Source organism: Centropristis striata, chromosome 5, assembly GCF_030273125.1.
Source record: "Centropristis striata isolate RG_2023a ecotype Rhode Island chromosome 5, C.striata_1.0, whole genome shotgun sequence".
Taxonomy (NCBI): domain Eukaryota; kingdom Metazoa; phylum Chordata; class Actinopteri; order Perciformes; family Serranidae; genus Centropristis; species Centropristis striata.
Genome location: NC_081521.1, coordinates 24,222,241 through 24,243,795, shown reverse-complemented (window position 1 = coordinate 24,243,795; position 21,555 = coordinate 24,222,241). Strand labels below are relative to the sequence as shown.

General features: G+C 39.2%; 2 protein-coding genes across 2 annotated transcripts; one reads left to right on the top strand and one right to left on the bottom strand.

Annotated features, from left to right (window-relative positions):
* Window positions 1–417: 417 nt before the first annotated feature.
* Window positions 418–3,689, bottom strand: LOC131971934 (epithelial membrane protein 3-like). Its single transcript, XM_059333617.1, has 5 exons — window positions 3,595–3,689; window positions 2,434–2,524; window positions 2,227–2,329; window positions 1,607–1,747; window positions 418–1,124 (listed from the first exon to the last, which is right to left on the bottom strand). Exons 2-5 carry the CDS (start codon window positions 2,509–2,511, stop codon window positions 949–951), a joined length of 498 nt encoding a protein of 165 aa, XP_059189600.1. The 5' UTR covers window positions 2,512–2,524; window positions 3,595–3,689; the 3' UTR covers window positions 418–948.
* Window positions 3,690–4,762: 1,073 nt separating this feature from the next.
* On the top strand, window positions 4,763–20,236 carry ccdc30 (coiled-coil domain containing 30). The gene is made up of 27 exons (XM_059332912.1): window positions 4,763–5,239; window positions 5,649–5,876; window positions 7,247–7,429; window positions 7,681–7,801; window positions 9,049–9,239; window positions 9,436–9,516; window positions 10,223–10,379; window positions 10,882–10,953; window positions 11,654–11,769; window positions 11,861–11,979; window positions 12,096–12,288; window positions 12,536–12,634; window positions 12,817–12,945; window positions 13,114–13,251; window positions 13,416–13,594; window positions 13,764–14,028; window positions 14,277–14,399; window positions 14,831–15,001; window positions 15,256–15,465; window positions 15,937–16,094; window positions 16,240–16,405; window positions 17,151–17,272; window positions 17,415–17,556; window positions 17,669–17,805; window positions 18,167–18,284; window positions 18,973–19,037; window positions 19,637–20,236. The coding sequence occupies exons 2-27, from the start codon at window positions 5,856–5,858 to the stop codon at window positions 19,842–19,844; spliced, it is 3,684 nt and encodes a 1,227-aa protein (XP_059188895.1). The 5' UTR covers window positions 4,763–5,239; window positions 5,649–5,855; the 3' UTR covers window positions 19,845–20,236.
* Window positions 20,237–21,555: the final 1,319 nt, after the last annotated feature.

Genomic DNA, 21,555 nt, shown 5'->3' with positions numbered 1-21,555 from the left:
ATGTTTGTTTGTTTTTAAATCAAAGGCCACATGGAGGACTTTGTTTTTGTAAGGCAACTCTTATTTTAAAAGGTCACCCTACATTTTCAAAATTGATAAAAATTAATAAAAACTCAACGAGCCTACAATAATTAGAAATGATTTAAGTCACCATTAACAAAACTTGCAACCTTTTAAAATAGCCCAATTTTAAAGAAACAATGAAAAATGTAATGCAGTAATGACAATGTAACTATGTTCATGTTTTCAAATAAAACCAGGACTAGTTACTTGTTTTTTGTAATCTGGCAATGTAATCTTGATTACATGTAGGCCTAATCCAGTACTACCCAACCATGCTTGTGCACACACAAACACTATACATTGCGTTGAGCAAATGACTAAAAGGAAATAAACAGACTTATTTGGTATCAAATGTACTATTTATTATCATCAAAAATGAAAGCAAATGAGGGTTTCCTCACAATATATGTTGGAACAACAACAGGCTTGCACACATTCTGTTTCTTTGTTTGATATTTATTTAAAGCAGCTACTAAATATATTCTACATATCAACTTTAGGTACAAAAATATAAGATACATATTTCCAGTTTGCTCTAGGGAAATTAAGAGCAATTCGGATGCCTCATAAGGCCTAAAACACTAATTAAAAATGACATAACACTGCTTTGGTATTTTCCTTCTGTAAGACACAGTGGACAATCCTATAGTAAACATGTCTTTGAAAAGCAGGTGAGCATTGTATATTGGATTGATATTAAGGATTCAATGTTTGCTAAAGTGAAACCAATATACATGCAAGCCTATTAAAAACATTATTACATTAACCAAAGCCTGAGCAAAAAAAGGCATTGACTCTGTGACTCCTGCAAATGTTAAGTCAATTTATTATTTTTTTCTCAAAAACAAACAAACATAGATGTTGACATTGTTTTCCTTTTCCTGGTCACTCTTTCTTACGCAAGTGGATGTATATGACCCCACTACACAGTAACAAGGGAACACACACCCAGGCCAGGATGAAGCAGTATCCAAAGTGTCCAGATGTCAGTTCTCTGGAGTCCTGAAGGATTTCCTTATTGTGTAATGAGTAGATGAGAGCTGCAGACAAGGCAGTCAACCCTAAAAAAGGCATTTAGATGTTAGTTGCAGAAGCAGGATGTGTGAAAAAGTAAAATAATTGATTAATGTCTTCTGCCCACCTGTATATGTTGGGCAAAACAGCATGAATCACTCAGAATATATGAACTGGTTGACTAACGTTGAGACTGTCTCACAGAAATCTTAATATCTGTGTTTTTAAAAAATAGAGGTATATATGAATGCCATAACAGGCTTATTTCCAAACATAGTGGACCTCAGATTACACGTTTGTACCAATGCAGTCCTCACTAAGAGTAAACTAAAGGTACAGCCCCTGTACTCAAAGGTTGTACCATTGTCTAAATTAACCTAAACCTAAAATAAAGAAAGCCCCAACGGTCATAACATTTATCTTTTTTTTGCCAACTATGGATTTGGAAAAGCAACTGTAAACCCCTTTCAAAAAGTCTCGTCACACAGTGATATGTTTGACACAGGACATTGTTTCACTCCACTGTTACCTGCAAAGACCTGACACAGCCCTGTGAAGTAGAAGAGTCCACCCTTAGACATGGTGAAGAGCTGACCCAGGAACACCAAGAAGGAGACGGAGGAGAAGACCACTGAGAGAACCATCAGGACCTGCACTGCCTGAAGCCACTCTGAAAAAAATAAAATAAAATAAAAACATGCCAACATTAAAACAAAATATTATGTCTATAACTTCTGCTCTCTGAAGGACACAAATAGTATAGGGCATGATATTCCATATTATATATGTTGGACTAAGGGAAACAGCTGAAAGGAAAACATGATCTCAGATTTAAACTTTGGGATAGAAATATTCATGTATGGAGGTATACAATAATTCAGTAGTTTTAGGTACAGACTATTGCTTCAATACTAATGAGTATCAAAAAAGGCTTGTCATTCAATATCAAATTTGGATAGTGATTGGCTGTCTAATGTTAGTCGCATAAATGCAGAAAAAAACCCCACCTCTTTATGCACAGAGACTGGGCTAAAGTGTGTGTGTTGTGTTTTGAGAGGCTTGCTTACTGTGTGTGTTGCATAGGTGTTAAAGAGCTGAACAATACAAATAAAGCATAATGTGTAATGCTCTAAATTCTTTATTTCTCACCAGTTTCTTTGGAGGATGCACACAGCCAGGTTCCTGTGAAGTTGTCAAACCTACAGTTGTACCATAGGTCTGAGTTCTCCATGCCATCCCACACCCACCACGACTTAAAAGAGAGAAAAGACATGATGCACATAGCTGGATATGTTGCACTGATGATGCAAGAAATTTAAAGCAAACAAACATCAAGTTCTAAAATATGACTACTACCTTCTCCATGGTTGCAATGAACAACATTGCCAGTGTGATGAGATGCAGCAGGGTCACAAACATAAGCAGGTAAGCCATTTTCAGCTCCTTGCTGAAAACAAACAAAGTAGTTTAAATTTAGGCTTCCTGAACAACTGCATCAAGTATTACGGTAAGCAAGGAAATAGTGTGTGACCAATTTAACCTGTTTACATGTTTCACAGTGAAAATAAGTGTGAGATGACTTTCCTTTTGCCTTGAATCATAAAGTGGAAAATCTTAGTGGCTGAACAGAGTATACTCTGTGTTGCGTAAGACCACGCTTCAAAACAGAGTGCAACGACGTATTTCTGAAACTTCTCTTTGACTGGCCTGTGTGTTACAGAGAACCAAGGCGGGTCTATTGAAATCTAAACGGTTCCAAAATATTTACCCAATTAACCTCTCTACCCTTCTGAACAGTTGTTTTTTCCTTGCGTACGGTAAACACTGTAATTTGGATTTCATTAAAAGCTGCTCTACTGAGAGGAAATTAATGTCTGAGGTAAAGCTTGTGATTCTACAAAGCTATTTGACATTTTACCTCCTGTACAGTGCACAAACAAGCACTAAAAAATCTATCAAAGCTACACAGTCACAGTAATTTAAGTTCACAATGAGGAGCCATGCAGTGAGAGAAAGAGAAGACATAGACGGAAATAAGAGGCAGAAATTGCCGGTGTAGATCTTTATCTGATGGTGAGGTCAGTTTGGGTGGGTGGTGGATGCATGATTACATTCAAATTATGTCATTACACTAAATTTCATCCACCACATGAAAGACAATTAAAGTTACATTCAGTGAAAAATGTGGAAAAACTAAGCAAATTGTTATGAAAGGGAACATTTTTGTGAAAGAGTCAAATAAAATACACATAATCCAATTGTGTTATGAGTAACAAACTTTTTCGTGTTGCAGGATTGTTAAAATAAGCAATCTTATATAGCACAAAATGTGGTAATAAAAGCATGCATCTGTTGATGTCATGGTATTTTTGCAACCCATTTCTTTTAGAGCTTGTGTTATGAGGAGATGTGATGCAAGAATACTACAGTGCCATCTTTGTTTGTAAATTAGCTGGAAAAAGGATTTAACCTGACATTCACTGAAATTGTATGAAAAATGAAGGAACATCGACTTACCCTTGGTATTGCCTGTCCCTCTGAATCAGATCTCAGGAGTAGCTCAGAAGCAGCTTCACCACTCTACAACATTGTGCCCCTCTTGGTGGTCCTCTCCCTTCCAGCCTTACCACACCCCCCTTATTTTTCACTCCATCACTCCATCCAAACTTTCCAAGGAGAACGCCCATTTCCTCTGTACAGAACAGAGCTCCCTTTTGCTGTGCCTCGTAATCCCTCAGTACAACATCACCATCCAAAAAAGACTCAAATGAGCCCCACCCATAGGCAGTGGAGGCACGTAAAACCACATGAAAAGACCTCCTCTGTAAACAGTCCACTTGGAATCCTTTTCGGCATAATGACCGTTCTAGCATTTCTCAGCCATTCATGATCCCAGTTTGTTAGGGTTGATATGAAAATAAACACACAGTTGCAACATAATTCACATTTCTACACCAGAGCATTATGAGTATTCAGAGTGCACTGGTCACACAGGAAACATCTGGGTGGGACACACCATATGTGTCTTAGACCATGTAGAAGGCTCAGTTTTGAGGTTGCAGCAAAACAACAAATTATAGTTTCCAAACACCAAATGGGCTACACATTTACATCTGGTTGAAAAAAGAAAACAAAAGGTAAGGTAAGAAGAAGGATTTATGTACATGAAATGTTTGTATGAAAGCATGTATCTTTCCATTAATTTTAGCAATAAACAAGTATTGAGTGATTGAACTAAATGCTTAAATCACGAGAAAAAAAGATCTAACATTAATTCTGAATTTTCACCTTCCAAGAGAAAGACTGTTTGTCTGTCGCCCCCTGGTGTTCACATCCTTGTATTAATTAAAAACTGAGAATAAAGCATTATATTGGAAGAGATTACTTGATTAAATACATATATAATCTGATAATATACTTATAACAATCTCTTTTGGATTATTACCAGGACGAAACCAATTTTGATGATCGTTTAATTGCCATTTACTTTATGTTAGGCCATTTCAGGTAAACCCTATCTCGATTATGTAAACTCGTTAGGCCTATATCTTGTAATAATATGCTTAACAGTAATATTCCCTGATTTTTTTCTACACTAAAACGAGCACCTTGGTTTTTGTTGGTTGCGACCACCTGATCGACTCTCCCCTGCATCTTTTGAATGGTACGGTCCGTTGCCTAGGTACTAGTAGAAGCCAATTCACTCCGCCACGCCTGTCCGCAGCACTTAAGTTAGCTTTCTTGTAACCTTTTCCTTTTGAAAGGTGAGTTAAACTTTAGCAGCATACTGCATACACAGTTTCTCCACTGCAAAGAAGTCAGCATTTAAGCAGGAGCCTTCAGGCATCACAACGAAACCCTTCCGGCGTTCACTAGTTGCTGTTAAGCAGTCACTACAGAAAGCTATGGCTACCGTTAGCAAGCTAGCGTTAGCTGAATGTAAAGTACGTTAACTTTGGAAGTAACTTTTAGCTGGCGCTGCGGGTAATAACAGTAGTCATTGTTGGTTATCTTATTAAAGCACAACGCGATTAGCAAATTTGTATATATTAATTAACCGCATCTTTAGTAGCGAGCTTGTGTGGCCAGAAGGAATGCAAGAGGCTGTTGTCCTATAAAAACCCTCGTTTGCTCCTCCTCGTCAGACATTTTGGGAAGAATGGTAAGCTGCAAAACAAAATTTTGAACACACATGAGGGGGAAGTCGTTTCTTACTGGGAATAACACTAGCGGCACTGTGCACATCGCAGATCATTAGCGCTAATATAGATTATGTGGCTTAAAACGTTTCCAAATGCAGGTCAGGAAAGCCACTGCTTTGGTGATAGAAATGCTCCCTTTATTGCTGTCAGTGTCAAATTCCTCATGATTGCATAGCAGCAGATCAAACATAACTAATCAGCTTAAAGGTTTGCATAAGCTCAAGTGATGCATTGTAACTCAGCTGTTAAACTGCAGTGTGTCTGGGCTCTTCCAAACTGAGGTAGCTAGTCTAAACTCTAAACTTGTCACTGCAGGCAGGTCCCAACATGACTAGACAGCATTGTTCTAATGTATATAATCTTTTGCAGGGGAACGCGAGAACAAGAGACGTTGTCATGGATGAATTGCAACAATGGGAGTGATGAAGTTTGAGGATATGATCTTTGCCACACCACTACCTACGGAGTTGTGTTCTGTGGGATACAATGTAGGCTAAATTGTGGTTTCGGAGCAGCACTTTCACCTTTGAAGAAAAAGTTCATCATTCACAGATACAGCATCATCAAACTTAATGTATGACTATGGATCATGAAGAGGTAACATTCATAGCTCTTAATTTGCATATACTTTTACAGATAACAGTGCTAGTCACTGTTGAAATGCTTTGTCCAAGTGTTCACCAGAAATATGATGTAACTTGTGTGACTATTTAAAACCAAACAAATTTGGCCACAGCTTTGTTATCTTAGATGTTTTTTTCGCTGGCCACATTGTTTGTTTATTTTGTCATCATCTTAAAAAGTTCATTCTACTTTAAAAGATAAACATGTACATGAAAATGTGTCTGTTGTGGTGAACAAATCTTGCACCCATAGCCAATATTCACTTGTTTTTGAATGATGATTGTAGTTGATAAATCTATTTAAAGCAATTTGTTCCACAAAGGCAAGAGCATAGACCAGTCGGTGTGATGTTTAAGTACAACAGGCACAAGAGACCTGACACCGAGCAATATGTTGCATGTTGTTGGAGCAGCGACTGCTCCTGGAGTAGTTTAAATGCTGCAAGGGGGGTCTGCTCAGGTTACATGCCCTACAAAGTACAGTATTAAATTCAGCAACAGGTGTTTAGTACTGGCATGCCACTCTGATGTTGTGTACGTCTCCTATGAGTTACCCAAACCGATCAGTTTGATGTTGAACACTTTTGTTCATTCAGTAGTCTGCAGGGTAGTTAGCTGGATCATTGTTTAGCAAAAGTAATTACTTGAAAGTTGAAATGTGAAAGTTATAAAATGTAGCTTATTGTGCTGCAGGTTAGGGCTGGGCAATAAGAACCAAAAGTCATATCCTGGTATATTTAGGCTGAATATCGATATATGATATATATCCCGATATTTTTATCGCAAAGTGAGTGCAAATGTTCAGTCAAAGTCAAAGCCAAATATGACATGTCACAAGTATTAGTAATATTAGTATAGTATTTTATTGAAAAAGTTAATTTAAATGAGCATAAATACTATACAACAGGAGTACCTTTTTAAAAAAAAATTAAAAATCAAAGCCCCATGAAGTGCACATTTAAATAAATAAAAAATATCTTAAATAAAAATAGCCTATGAAATAAAATAGGCCAATCTTTTTCTGAAATAAATATATTTTTATGAGAAAAAAATAACAAACATTACAAAAGAACTAAATATAACAAGCCCTAGTAAGGTCAGCATTTATATATAAAGAAATAGATACATTTTGAAGTATATCGATATATGCGATATGGTTTAATTCCATATCACATTTAAAAAGTTTTTTATATTTAGTTATTATATATATAGTTTTTTTTTTTAATCTATATATCGCCCAGCCCTACTGCAGGTCTAGGTGAATGTTGTGTTAACAGTTCAACACTTCAGTGATAAATATAATATTTGGTCACAAAACATTCAGCTCCTCCTCTGGGTTCTCAGGTGCGGACAGAGCTGGACCAGGTTTCTATGCAGCTTCAGGAGGATGGCTTGCCTCCAGGGGCCTGTGCGGAGGAGCGGCAGCGCCACCTGTGGCAGCAGCTGCTCGCCAAGGAGGCAGAGCTTAAGTCAGCCACCCGGGAGCTGGAGACCTTACGTACCCAGCAGGCTAGTGAGATGAAGGAGGTGAATATTTAAAATTATTTGTAGAATAACCTTACAAACTGTAACACTGCTATAGTCCTTTGACCTGATTGTGTGATGCAAGGCTCCCAAGTTGCCGTAGTGTGCTCCTCAGTTTTTTTTTAATGATAACTATAGAGAAATTAAAGTGCTGTAGCCCAGTAAGTACTGGTATACATTTCTGAAATGGAAACAGAACTGTGCAAGAATTGCTCAAAATGGTATGTCACTCATAGATTCTTTTTATCTGTCAGGTGGAGAGCTATGTTGCACATATTCGTGGGCTGTTGGAAGAGCGTGAATGTCTGACTTCAGACTATGAGAGAGACAATGAACAATTGCGACAAGAGCTTCACCAGATCAGACAGCAACAAGGTGAATTCAGTGCTAATGTAATGTAATGTTGGCATCCATTCCTTTGGGCTGTAGCCTAACTTGGCTAACTACAGGTCTGAGCAGGATATTTTAACATACCATAGCTTACATTTGTTTTTGCCACAAATATTGTCTGTAATTTTATATATTTACATTTATTAAAGCATGCATTTAACTTGTTTGTTTTTTTTTACTTTCTTTTTATTGAACATTTTTAACAAAAATTTTGCATACATCTGGTATACATAAATTGAACCCCTCCAATAATGCATCCTCAGATTACACTTGACATCTTTCCTCAATCTTTCATCTTGGATCAGATATAAAATAACTTTACATTTTTATATACTCCAATAAAATTGTGCAACTGAAATAGTAGTCATCCAATGTCATCCAAAAATTATGACTAATCAAACAGCAATTTGTTCCAGTGTGTGGAACATACATGTGGCATGGAAGTGCTAACCCTCCTTTGTTTTTAGGTAGCTGCAATGTTCTGTACCTAATCCTCAGTCTCTGCCCCTGCTAGATGTATCTAGAGATCATTTCATCCCATTCCCTAAATTTGTTATCTGTTACCTCCACTGCTAGACTTTGGAATAAGGTACAGTAGCCTCGGCAGTACATTCATTTTTATCACCTCCACTCTTTGCATAATACTTAAATAAGGTATCAGATTCCATCTGCTGGTATCAGATTTCATTCTATTGAGCAATGGATCATAGTCGATGTATTTTAATTGTCCTAAATCTTGGGGTAGATTAACTCCCAAGTACTTTATTGATTTTGATTCCCAATTGATAGTTGAAAGTAATAACCTGAGTTTTTTGTATATTTATTTTGTAGCCTGATAGAAAACCATAGTCTGTTGTCATAAGTTCAGTGAGGGACGTGTTTGGGCGGGATAAATATATTAATACGTCATCAGAAAATAAAGCTATTTTTTCTATCCCTCCCCCCATTTCTATACCTACTATATTTTCATTTTGCTGTATCCAATAGCTCAGGGGTTCCAGAAAAATGGCAAAAAGAAGAGGACTCGCTCAATAACCCTGACGACAGCCTCTTTCTAATGCAATACATTTTGAAAGACTCTCATTGATCCTGATTCTAGCTGTCGGTTTCATTTAACTTATGTTTATGCTAAATTTGCCATCAAATATGTGCAATATGTGTACATTATTTTGTTGTTCTGTCTTGCGTTCAGTGTTATTTCACAGTCCTGTGAAAACTCCCCTTTCTTCCAGAGAGTCAGAGCAAGGAGCTGGCAGAGATGTTGGCTCAGGAGGATCTCGGGGAGATGGGCTTGAGCAGCCCCAGTGAGCAAGTGGCTTACTTACTGGTGGAGAGGGCCACATTACTGGAGAGGCTGGAAGCTGCTGAGAGGAGTCTGGAGAGTCAGAGCCTCACTGGCAACCTTAGGGAAGTCCACCATCAGGTAGGGGATTCACCTATGTACATCTTGAACAATGAATGCTCAGTCTTCAGTCATATTGAATTTTTACAAATTGACCTTTCCAAAACTCTCATAGTTTAAGTGGAATTCAATAGTTAGCTATCCAAGGCTAATACAGAGATCATATTAACATGGTTAACTGAGTCTCTTTCTCTCTGTGACTCTTGTCACTTGACAGGAGCGTATTCAGCACATGATGGGGGAGGAGCTCAGGCAGCAAAGGGAGGATATGCAGAGAGACATAGATAACATGACAAAGGTGAGGTGACTGTTGCAGGTCTTTATAACTATGTTGAACTAAGTTTGTGATGCAGAGAATAACCTTATTTTTCCAGTTAAAGGACAGCGTTGTCATGTGAAAGTTATCGAGTGCCTCTTGTGATTCTGCACACATGGGTCTTTCCTCTCAGCAGTGTTCGTCCCAGAGTCCGTGGAAGAAGTTGTTTGGGCTGCGCAGGTCTGGTCAGAGCAAACACAATATTACCCCTGTAGGTTCCCCCTCACGGCGTATACTTACTAAGAAACTAACACTGATGTTGTGATAAAGAGGGCATTGCTGGCTGGTTTGACAGTTAAATTACTTTTTGAAATACATTCCATGCTGACGGTGTGCCTTGATTTTCGCATGACCACCATGGCACAAACAATATTGCTTGTCTCAGTAACACATCTGTGTGAATGTTATTTTCTAACAACTGATGAGTGCTCAACGTGGGTGGAACAGTCATGGCATGTCACAGGTCACAGCATGTGTATTTTTTGTTCCACTGGTCTCTCTATGCAGGTGAATGTTGACATATAAGATTATCACTAACTCTCTCCTTTCCAGGCCTGCGGTGATGATGAAACTCTACCTCTGAATGCATGTCTCTTACAACAGCATGTTGCATCTTCAGTCTACCAGTCTTCTTTAATGCTACACTCCTCCCACTCTTATAGTCCACAATTAATCTTTTTTACACCAGGCCCACAGTGAGCGGATTTCACAGGAGCGAAATGAGCGCCAGCGGCTGGATCGGGACCTTGAAGAGGCATCTAGGAGGCTTGCAATGGCTCATCAGGATATCCGCAGACTCACCAATGAGCTGGACGCTGCCAAAAATAATAACATAGACCCAAGTGGTATGTTGCAAAGACTTAGAATATGTATCCATCAAGGAATTATGAGTCTATGTTAGACCTTAATGTTTCCAAAGACTATATACACCTATAGTTTGTATATTGTTTTTTTAACATTGTTACTAAACTCAATCTGGTGTAGGCTGTTTTCTATAAAAGGCAAAATTATGCAGCAACTTTCCCCTATCTGTCCAAAGCCCCTCCCACCAGACATGCATGGGCATATGCACACATTTCATACAATAACCTGTACAAGTACTAGTCTTTTTTTTTTCTTTTTGCAAACTTGTGGGCCTGTAAAACTCTTTGGGATTAAGCAAAAATTCCAAAAATGTTGGGACACAGCGAAAATTTTAACAAAAGCAGATAGCAATGATATCTGGTGTGTTATAGCCAACTACAGTAAGTCATAAATGGCATATGAAAATAAATGTTTTAAAGGGTGTGAATGAACAAAAATAACATAATTAGATTTATAGAATAAAAAATATGTTTATAATCCCAGGATCTGAGCTTCAGGGAACTGTCCAAGAAGTAGAGAACCTGAGGATGGAAGTGGACAAACTGAAACACTGTGGTGAGACAGACTTGGGTGTGAAATAAAACCTGCCACTTTGTGTGTGTGTGACACCAGCCATGTGATTTGGAGCTTTTATTTTACTATTCTATAATTCTAGTTGACTGGAGAGTTGTTAAAATTGGCAATGAATCGGACACACTGGTAGGGTGAGATATTGTTTGGATATTACTGATTCTGCTTGTGCTTCAAAATAATATATTAAGAGCTTCAACAAACTTTTTTTTCTTCTTCATATATAGATTAATTTCAATCCTTCACATCCTTTTTTATTATATTACATATAATTTATTTAGACATCCTGTATATTTTACTGCTCAAGACACTACCTGATTAGGAAGTTGATTTACGTAGTGTTTCTTTTATTTATCCCTCTCCATTGGCTCTAGCACTTGAGGATGGCATCCTATTATTCCCCTTTTATTCACATTAGGCTGAAGCAAAAAGTTTCTCACACAACCAGACGGATGCACAAAGGCACTAAGGTAATACTAGTCGGACCAGAAAGGCCCATAAGTTAGCTAAAATACGTCATGCAATTTTCAAGATTTTTCTTTACAAATCGACCATTCTCAACACAAACAAACCTCCTGCAGTAAGGTTATGTGATAGGTATTATTAACATATTAATAAAAATTCAAGTCATGTCTAACATATATGTCTAATAGATATTCATGGTCATGTTTTTCTCTCTTCATAGATATGATGAAGCTGCAGCGAGCCAAGGAGCAAAATGACAAACTAGATGTTGAGAACAGAGCTCTGAGGGACAGAGTCCGCACTTTGGAGTCTGAAAAGAAAACTCTCCGGGATCAGGTTGGTATTTTAGCTTCATTTTTAAAATTAAAATAAAATATCATAATGTTATTGCAGCAGCTTGGCATTGCTTTGTGTTGTGTTTCTTTAGTTGGCAATAAATGATGCAGACCAAACCAAAGAAGATCAAAGGGACAAGAGCATTAGCAGTGAAGCACAAAACAATCCGTCTGTCTCATCACCCCAAGAAAAGGATTACATTCATAAACGGTAAATTCATTATCTGCATTCTGGTTAATAGTGTGATGAATGAACGTTGACATTCTTAAAGATTATTCCGCCTGCTCTTTTTTACTTTGTCATCATCATTCACGCATCGCTGACAGGTGTCATGAAGCGATGGAAGACGGACTTGTACAGATGAGGGATCTGCAACGGCAACTCCAGAGGCTACGCAAGGAACAGGAAGAGCTGGAGGAGAGGAACGAGGAGCTAGAAGCACTGTTAGGAGAGGCCCAGAATGCCAGCAAGGGGGAGCGGCACCGCCACGAGGGTGAACTGGAGGGACTGCACAGGAGGGTAATGAGTAGCACTCAATTCTTGTTTAAAAATAAACCTTAACTTTTAACCTTTAATCTTAACTGGATAAAGGATTGATTGATTATTTACTAAACGTATTAAATGTTGGTTTAAAACATTTCACCTTGATATTGAAGAAAGCTAGTTTCTCACAGATTTATTAATGCCAATTCTTGACTAGAATAAACTGTCTAGGAAACAGTCTTCTCTCTAATGGCTGAGTAATATTCTTCACTGGTACATGCAGATCAAAAGCCTGGAGGCAGAGATAAAGAAGCAGGATGTCCAAGAAAAGATGCTGAAGAACGGAGAAGAGGTCAAAGCAACTGAATCCTACTTACAGCTGGTAAAACATTACTCACTTTTGAATATCAATTATGTTTCCCCTGTGCACATTTCACAGCAGTGTGTCAATTCTTCTTAAACTTTGACAATCAGCCCGCTGAGATTAATTCTTATTAATCAAGAGTGTATATAGCTCTAATTCCATGTCTCTTACGTTGTGCTCCCCTGTCACCTTGTATGAAGCACCTAAGGGAGAGCAGCCAAGAGAGGTTGGCTCTACTAGAGGCTCGTTTGACTGAGGAGAAAGACTGGAGGAAACAGCTGGAGGTGGACCTCAGTGCTGCCCAGGCCGCACTCAAAAAAGACAAGGAGGTAAAAACCACATATATCCAAAGCTTCATCTGACAGCAATGACACCATACCTACATTAATATGACAAATTCAATTCACAGGTCAAGAGGTTTAGTCCTGAAGCAAAGTGTTACTGTTGTGCTAGCCACAGAGAAACTGTATCAAATTCCCTGATTCTTTACATCAAAGGCTTTGCAGATAGGTGAGCGAGAGCTGAAGAAACTGAGACTTGAGGTCAACAGTCTTCAGACAGAATGCCAACAGGGGAAAACACTCATCAAGAGCCTCACCCAAGTCAAGGGGGAGAAAGCAGTTCTAGAGGAAAAGGTTTGTTAAATTATTGATTTGCAGTAGGGGTACATGAATAATGATTGCAGCAAATGAATTAAAATAAACTTAACAACGTTTAAAAAAAACATCATTATGAATTTTATTTTTCAGCATATTGCAGTTTGACATTTACACCACTAAAATTTCTCTCTGACTAACAGGTGGCCCAAATGGAGCGTTCCCAAAGCCGGCTCCAGGGTGAGCTGGAACGCCAAATGCACAGTAACCGGACCCAGGAGGACAAGAGGGAAAACAGGCTTCAGGTTGACCAGCTGCAGGAGCAGGCTGACCGGCTGAGCGCTGAACTCAGCAGCCTCCAGACAGCACACAACACTTTGAGGTTGTTATCAGTCCAAAGTTCACAGTTCTAGTAAAAGTCTATGTAGTAGTATTTTTTTTAAAAGAGAACAGTGTTATTGTAGAGTGATAGCACTGACTCCAGTCCTATCTTGTGACTAGTCATGATACACCAAGCTTACTTGTTTTGCATAAATGTGCATATGTTCCAGAGATGAGATGGTTTCTGAGCGGCTGCAGACTGCCGAGCTCCAGGCTAAGCTGAGCTCCAGTGTCCAGGAGAAGCTGACAGCCGAGGGGGGAAAAGAGAGACTTGAGCTTGAGATACAGCACCTCAAAGAGCAGCTCAAGTGGCATCAAGAGCAGCTCTTAACTAAGGGAGCCCTTATTAGGAGCCAGAAGACTGAATTGCATACAGCTCATACAGAATCTAGGCTTAGTCCAGTGGAGAGGACCAAGGATGAGAGCTTCGATCAGGTAATTGGGTCATATGTGGTCTTGTCATCTTGTATGAGTTTTTTAGATGTTCAGGAACAGTATAGAGGAAAGAGAATGTCATTCAGTATTACAGCCCTGGTTCAAAGTGGTGCAGTCCAGCTTTTGTGTCCTTGAGTGTGGCACTAGATCGCCACCAGCCCAAAGGCTTGTTGAGGAAGGTGAGCAGAAAGGGAATTTCCTCTGCTCAGATCATGTATGATTCATATATGTGTGTGCTGTCTTTGTAGATTTCATGCATGAAGCAGGAGCTGAATCATCTGCAGATCAAGCTGGGGGAGGAGCAGCAGCTAGCTTCTCAGCACCAACTGGCCCTGCAGGCTCAGATCAGTGAAGCCCAGGCCCGCATCAAGGTGTGTAATGATCATAAAACACCCCTAACAGGCCCATGCTGTTTCTGCAGTTAAATTAAACATATTACTGTCTCCTTTTTACTTTTAAAATGTCAAATGTCAAATAGATTGTCATCAGCAATGGTAGTTGAACAATGCAGACAACAACTCCCATGATCCCATGCTCCTTCACACTTTGATTCATGGACCCATAGTGGCAAAAATCACATTAATTCATGAAAGTACATTAATGTGGGTTTAACATAAATGCCACATTGGTGTACCAACCTTTTATGAAATTTAACTCTTCATTAAATGTATCCATGGCATGTGGTTTTTGCTTTATGATTCACAGCAGCCAGAACAAAAAATCTTAGCCCAGCTACCTGTATTATCTGTACTCCCCTTCAGCGTAAACAGATTCCATCCTTGTCTCTCATTTTCCTCTTCAGTCCCAGGACTCGGTGCTGAGCCAGAAGGCAGAGGAGGCTAAACAGATGAAGCAGGACCTGCAGAGAGCCCAGAGCCTGTTCACTTCAGCAGAGAGAGAGCTGCGCTATGAGAAGGAGAGAAACATGGACCTGAAGAGACACAACACCCTGCTAGACCAGGAAAAACTCAAGGTTTGTTATTTAATTACACCATATATAGAATTTCCTGAATGGCCCTGACATTTACCACTTAATCATCATCTTAATCACCCTCTGCATCACTTTGTCACATCACTGTGAATGCTAATCACCATGAGAAAATGTGAAACTGTAACATAAACCTCAGGAAGGTGCCATACAAAAACCTATAATTGTTAGAATAGTTGGTGTTAAGCATCTGTTTTGTGCTCATCTCTGTTTCTGTTTCTCTCATTCTCTTCTTTCAGCTTTGTGCAGAGCTGAAGCAGGTCCAGACCAAGCTGGTCCAGTTGGAGCAGAGTGTTCGCACTCAGACGGCTGAGTGTGAACGTCAGCAGCAAAAAATCAGGGAACTGGAGTTGGAATTGGCACGCAGCTCCACAAACCGCAGCACCACCACCAGTCTGCAGGAGGACTTGCAGGCTGAGAGAGCACGGCTCATTGCTGCTGACAAGAAGGTCAGTGCTGGAGCAACATCAGCATTATCTGGAGTTAAATCTGGTGCAATCTATGTTTCTCCCTTGAAAATTGCTGCACAGATGTGATAGATGTGATGCTGCAATTTGTCAGTCTGAAGATATATCTTCATACATGTCAAAAATACTAATCCATGCAGTATGATTTCTGTGACCTAGTTTGTCCTTGAGTTTCTATGAAGTTAGTCCTACGTCTTAATATTGAGGATGTAGAAGAAGCAGTTGCCTGTTTTGAAGAACCTTTGCGACGTGATTCTTGCTTCAGTAGAGAGTAAAATGGGTTCTGCTTCACTTGGTATAGGTCTCTTTTAGGGTTATTCACCAACATTATTGACTATTTCTGTCAGACACCTTCAGGAAATCCTGGGACACTCTGGAAATGGTGGGAGGCTGGGAGCGCATGTTATCTATTTGTCTCACTGAGTGAACCCTGTGGCTCTGTTATGATGGCAGGTGTTGGAGCTGCAGCAGCAGCTAAAGAGTGCTCAGCACCAGCTGCGCGTGGAGGAAGCCCGGGCTGGCGAGAGCAGCCGCCTAGAGAGGGATGGCAGGGATCTGTCTGACACCTTGTCAGCCCTGAGAGCCCAGCAGCAGGAGGAGCACATCACCAGGTCACACACACTGCAGTGCTGCAGATGCTGCCCTGTTTGACTCAATCCCAGTCGCATATTGGGCCATAATCCACATTGCAAGTTTTAGGGCACTATTCTGATATACTATTCTTTTCTTTATCTTATTCTTCCATTCCTATCTCAGGAAGCTGTTAGAGCAGCGTGAGGAGGAGCTGCAGCAGCAGGTGCGCTCCCTGCGGCTGAAGGAGGCCTCCATGACCAGGACTAATGCAGAGCTCAGTCACCGTTCCCAGCAGCTGGACACACGTCTGGCTGTCTTGGAGGCTGAGTCTAGCAAGGCTAGAGAGGAGGTAGGGATCAGTGTACAACAGCTCATCAGATGTTATTGGTACTGCAGGACTTTGGACACCTGAGGTACTTTCACACTTTTGTGGTCCTTTTTAAATGATCTGTAGTGCATGGTATAAGAATGTAGGCTACATTTAGAGCAATTTCTTTAACAGATGGTCAACAGCTTTAACAATCGATTAGCGATTAATCATCAATAATTTCAGCGATAAGATTAGGCCCATGATCAATTTAATGTAATTTCAAAATTTTCATCAAATGTGATTCACAGCTTATATCCGTTGTTGTTCTCAGCCTGTACTTAGCTTTTCAAAGTAATTTACAGTTCAGTAAGATTCAAATGTGCTTTTTATCCTCATTAATTTTTTTTCAGACTTTTCCCAAAATATAGTGACAACTCTTGTAAAGTGAGAAATTTTTTTAGAGGTGTTGTGTTGACAGATCATATCCAAAACAATTTTTTTTCCAGTCTGAGCCCTGTCACTTTATCTCGACTTCTCATCTTGAGCAGCCTCACGAGTTCAGTCAGGAGCTGCCAACTGAGTAAATTTCCTCAAGCAGGGTGAAAAAATGTTTAATTTTTTTTTTAATGAGGTCGTATATTATCAGGATCTTTATTTTAATGTGGCTTGACCTTTTGTCTGGCATTTTAACAAAGTCAAAGTACACTCATTACAATAAACTGCTGGCCATATTTATTGTTTCTGTTATAGAATTAAGATTGATTTGTATGCGTTTTATGTTCAGGCGAGAGGCAGCCAGAAGTCCAGTCACAAACTGCAGGAGGACTTGATGGCCAGTCAGCAGGAATGTGACAAACTGCAAGGAGAGCTGCAGCAAGTTCTGCTTCAACTAGACACACACGTCAGGTGAGACACACACATGAAACAAAAGAAGCTGTGGTACTCTGACTATCAAAGTAAATGTGAATTTTCTGACCAGCTGAAAAATGATAAAGTATAAGCAGTACTTGCTTTTCCTGAGGTTCATTTTCTCTACTCTACCAACAAGGAAGTACAATGAAAAGCAGAGTCAGCACAAGACCAAGCTGCGTCAAGCCAAGCAAGTGTTTCTCAAAGAGACTGCACAGAGGGACCGCATCATCCAGAAACTGGAGAACGACCTGGTGCTGGCCACCAGCCTCTCACTCAAGGTCACATACATTACGCTGTTGGAGTTGATTTATTTCTAAATATCCCACAAAATGTTTTTTCCAGACAAATATGTCCTAAAGTATCTGTTTATTTCTCCCTGGTTGCTTCCAGGAGAAGGAGAGGATTCATACAGTGATGGAGGAAAATGAGAAGCTTTTGGAGGAGAAGAGGGAACTATTGCGGAAAATAAGCGAGGCAGAGGAAATGGGCAGCAAAGGCATGATGACTGCCTCCACTGTCCAACACAGGTATCTTAATAAATCTCACTAATTAATTACTTGTTATACTTTTATGTTAGTTAAGAAGTAGCAGTTTGAGTATTAAATATGTTTCCAACTATGTTATAATGGATATTAAATCTCGGCTGAATTATCTCTTGGGCATGCGTGACAGGCAGAGACTCCAGAGATTCCATTTTTGTTAGATGGTGCATAGAAGGGGCAAAGGGCATACATTCATGGGTTTGTCTCTTAAAGTGTTTGGATGTTTTATTAACTGTACCACAAGAAAGTAACACATTCATTAATCTACTAGTGTTGGTGAGGACATAAAGGACACACCGGGTCAATAGTTTTTACAAGCGAGTGTCAATATCAATCTGTGTTCTAGGGTCAACGTTTTTGAAATGGAAAACAGACAACTTCAGGATCGAACCATGAAGCTCTCCAATCAAGTCAGTTCCTTAGAGCGTGCCCTGAGGAACATCCAGTCATTCTACAGCCTGGAGGTAACAACGTAAAAGTCTTAATGCCTTACTGGGACAAGCCAGGGAAAATTCACTGGGTTTATTCATTGTTTTATGGTACAAGGTGAATTCCATCACAGCTGGGGCAGCTTGACCTATTTAACACAAGGTCAAGGTTCATGGCCAGGGCTCTGTTCCATTACTCATTCAACATCGTTCACTTTCCAGCCCTCGGGGGAATCCCCGCCACCATTATAACTGTTTTTCCATTTGTCTCAAGTGAACTTGGCGAGATCAAGCCTCAACAAAGCAAGTCAACAAAGAGGGTCACTCCAGAGGTGTATTATACCCACAAAGCATTGCAGTTGTGTATTTGGTGAAGGAATATACATCCATGGTTAGGTTGCAGTATGTAAAATTCCAGTTAGTTACCATATAAGTAGATAATGATAATCATGATACATATTTCAAATGAGGAAAAAGTAGTATAGCGCTAACAACTGGCGCTAGATCCATGATAGTTTGTGCTGAAAGTGTATAAAGGCATTTAAATCCCCCACTTCTCCACTTTCCCTCTGAGCACCAATCGTCTCCGTACGACATATGCTGTTACGTAACACCAAGGCTGAGGGGAAGTTAATAAGGGGAAGTGGAACTGCTAAAGTAAGTGCTTTATTTTAATAGAAAACATTGATGTGTTTTTATCATAAATGGTGCAAATGCTCAACAGAATGCCAAGAAAGTGCTCCCCTCTGAAAGTCTCTGCGATGGCTTCCTTCATACATCTACGCTGAGGTAAGCGGTTTTGAGAGAACTAATAGTTTTGCAGAAATTATTTTTTGATTGATATTTGTGGTTGGTATTTATGGTTTTGCTTAACTTCTGGTGTTGGAGGAATAAATGATTAGCTTTGTTAGCCTTTCAAAGAATTCCCAACTTAGTTTTCTTTTCATATCACACATTGATAGGTTTACATATACAGTCATGGAAAAAATATTAGACTATTGTTTTCTTCATTTTCTTGTTAATTTTAATGCCTGGTACAACTAAATGTACATTTGTTTGGACAAATTTGATGATAACAACAAAAAAAGCTCATAAGAGTTTAATTTAAGAGCTGATATCTAGCCATTTTCCATGGTTTTCTTAAAAATGATTTTGGTTATTATCAAGAAAACCATGGTAAATGGCTAGATATCAGCTCTTAAATTAAACTCTTATGAGCTATTTTTGTTACCATTATATTTGTTCAAACAAATGTACCTTTAGTTGTACCAGGCTTTAAAATGAACAAGAAATTTAAGAAAAATGGTGGTCTAATAATTTTTTCCATGACTGTAGGTGGATGCTTACATGTGCATCTCTCCCATTTCTCTCTACGTCTGTCTTGCCAGTTTGACGTCAGGTTCGTGTGACCCACTGGACATCCTGGACGCAATCTGCCGTGTGAAGGTGGCTGACCGCATGGTGACGGATGGCACTCGGGCATCTCTCTCCACACACCCACCATCAGAGCAGAGTTACCTGAATCTCACCTCTCCATTGGTTCCTCCAGACACCAAAGGCACAGAGGGGAGCTCTAATAACAGTGACCAGGTATGACAGGTGTGAGGTTTTGGCGGGGTTGTTGCCTGTTTTGGCAACAGCGAGCTGCCGGCCAAGATAAGTACTATAATTCAATGTATTAAGTAATACTATAGCATCCACCACTTCCACTGGAGACAGAAGTCTGAATAAAGAAAAAATATGTAGAATAATAAATCATCCTTTTTAAAAGGCATTAATAATGAAAGGGAGCTTCCACTGTAGTTCTGCTCAGGGTGATATCTCTTTTGTATAGCAAAGCAGATTCTTGTTTGGCCTGCAAGTACTATTTTTGATCCAGGTTTAGTGAATATTTTGGGGGCTTTATAAAAATAAGCTTGTGCAAGTGTCAATCAAAGGATTTTTTATGACATACAGTATGTTAAAGGAAACGGGGTGTAATTAGTGCTGTGAACTAGCTGTGAACACTTTGCACAACCTTATTTGTATGTGTGCATATGCCTGGGAAGTTGGCCAGTTGTTTGCAGTGACACATCAACGCAATTCAGAATGCCTTATGTTGGTCTACAGGAAAGATAATATTTTTCTAATGTAATGGTACAAGATAAGACAATGAAATTCACACTCATGCAGTGAATGATTTGAGTGAGACTAGTTTAAACTGAGCACTTTATAAGAACTTTTACGTGTGTTTACATTTTGGGGAAATGTAGTAGTGACATAACAGTTTTTCAATGTATTCCTCTAGTTAAATATTATTGTGGCAGTGTTTTCAATGAAAAGATGCCTATGGTGTTGTATGTTTATGGTTTTACAGTGTCAAGTGTACAGTGTCATCACTGCAGCATTCTTACAAGTTTACTTATATCATCCTATTATAATGTTGTGGATCCACTTTATGTCTAATAAGAGACTGTGTGGTCAATAGAGGGTGCGTTCCAATACACATACTACCATACTATTTAATATACCAGAAAAACATTTAGTATGTCCAATTACATAGTATAGCAAATGCAGTATGCCAAAAATACTAAGTTGCTCGACTGCATTAGGTTGCATTTTGCAGTATACAAGCCAGCATTTTTCTGGCTATTCTGACCCACAATCCATTGCAGTGCAAATTTATACAGGAAAGTCAAAGTTCAAGACACAATTATTATGACTAAGTAGGGAGTCCCAATTGAATGCTTAGTGTATGCAACAGTCTGCAGTATGTCACATTGGTCGTACAAAGCCATTATGCTTTCAAGGTTCTACAACCCCATTTCCAAAAAACTTGGGAGGTAAATACAATCAGATTGCATCAAATTCAGACTTCAGAGAATCAAAAATATTTTATTACTTGAAATAAAACAATCCCACCATTTGTTGTCTCTTGGTGTCTCACACCAGGCGAGCTAAGCTAGCTAATCACTATTGATCTCTACTGGAAAACTCGTAAGCATTAAATAATAATGATCAACATACAAAATCAAAGTTATGATAAACAACTGGTTAAATAAATAAGGTATCAGTATACTGTGATTGCTGTAGATTTAGATTTGATGATAAAGTCTTCCAGATTGTGGAAAAAACATTTTTTACTCCTAAAAAGTTGAACCCTGTATGTAAAGAGCAGCTGCAGTTCGTACTTAAAGTAAAAAGAAAAAGTATGTGAATTGGAACGCAGCAAGAGTCTAAATATTGGGGTCCTTTCCCATATCTGTCACTCCTATTGCCTGTCAGCTGTAGCCACTCCAGTATTTACAATGCACAGCTTTGCTTACAG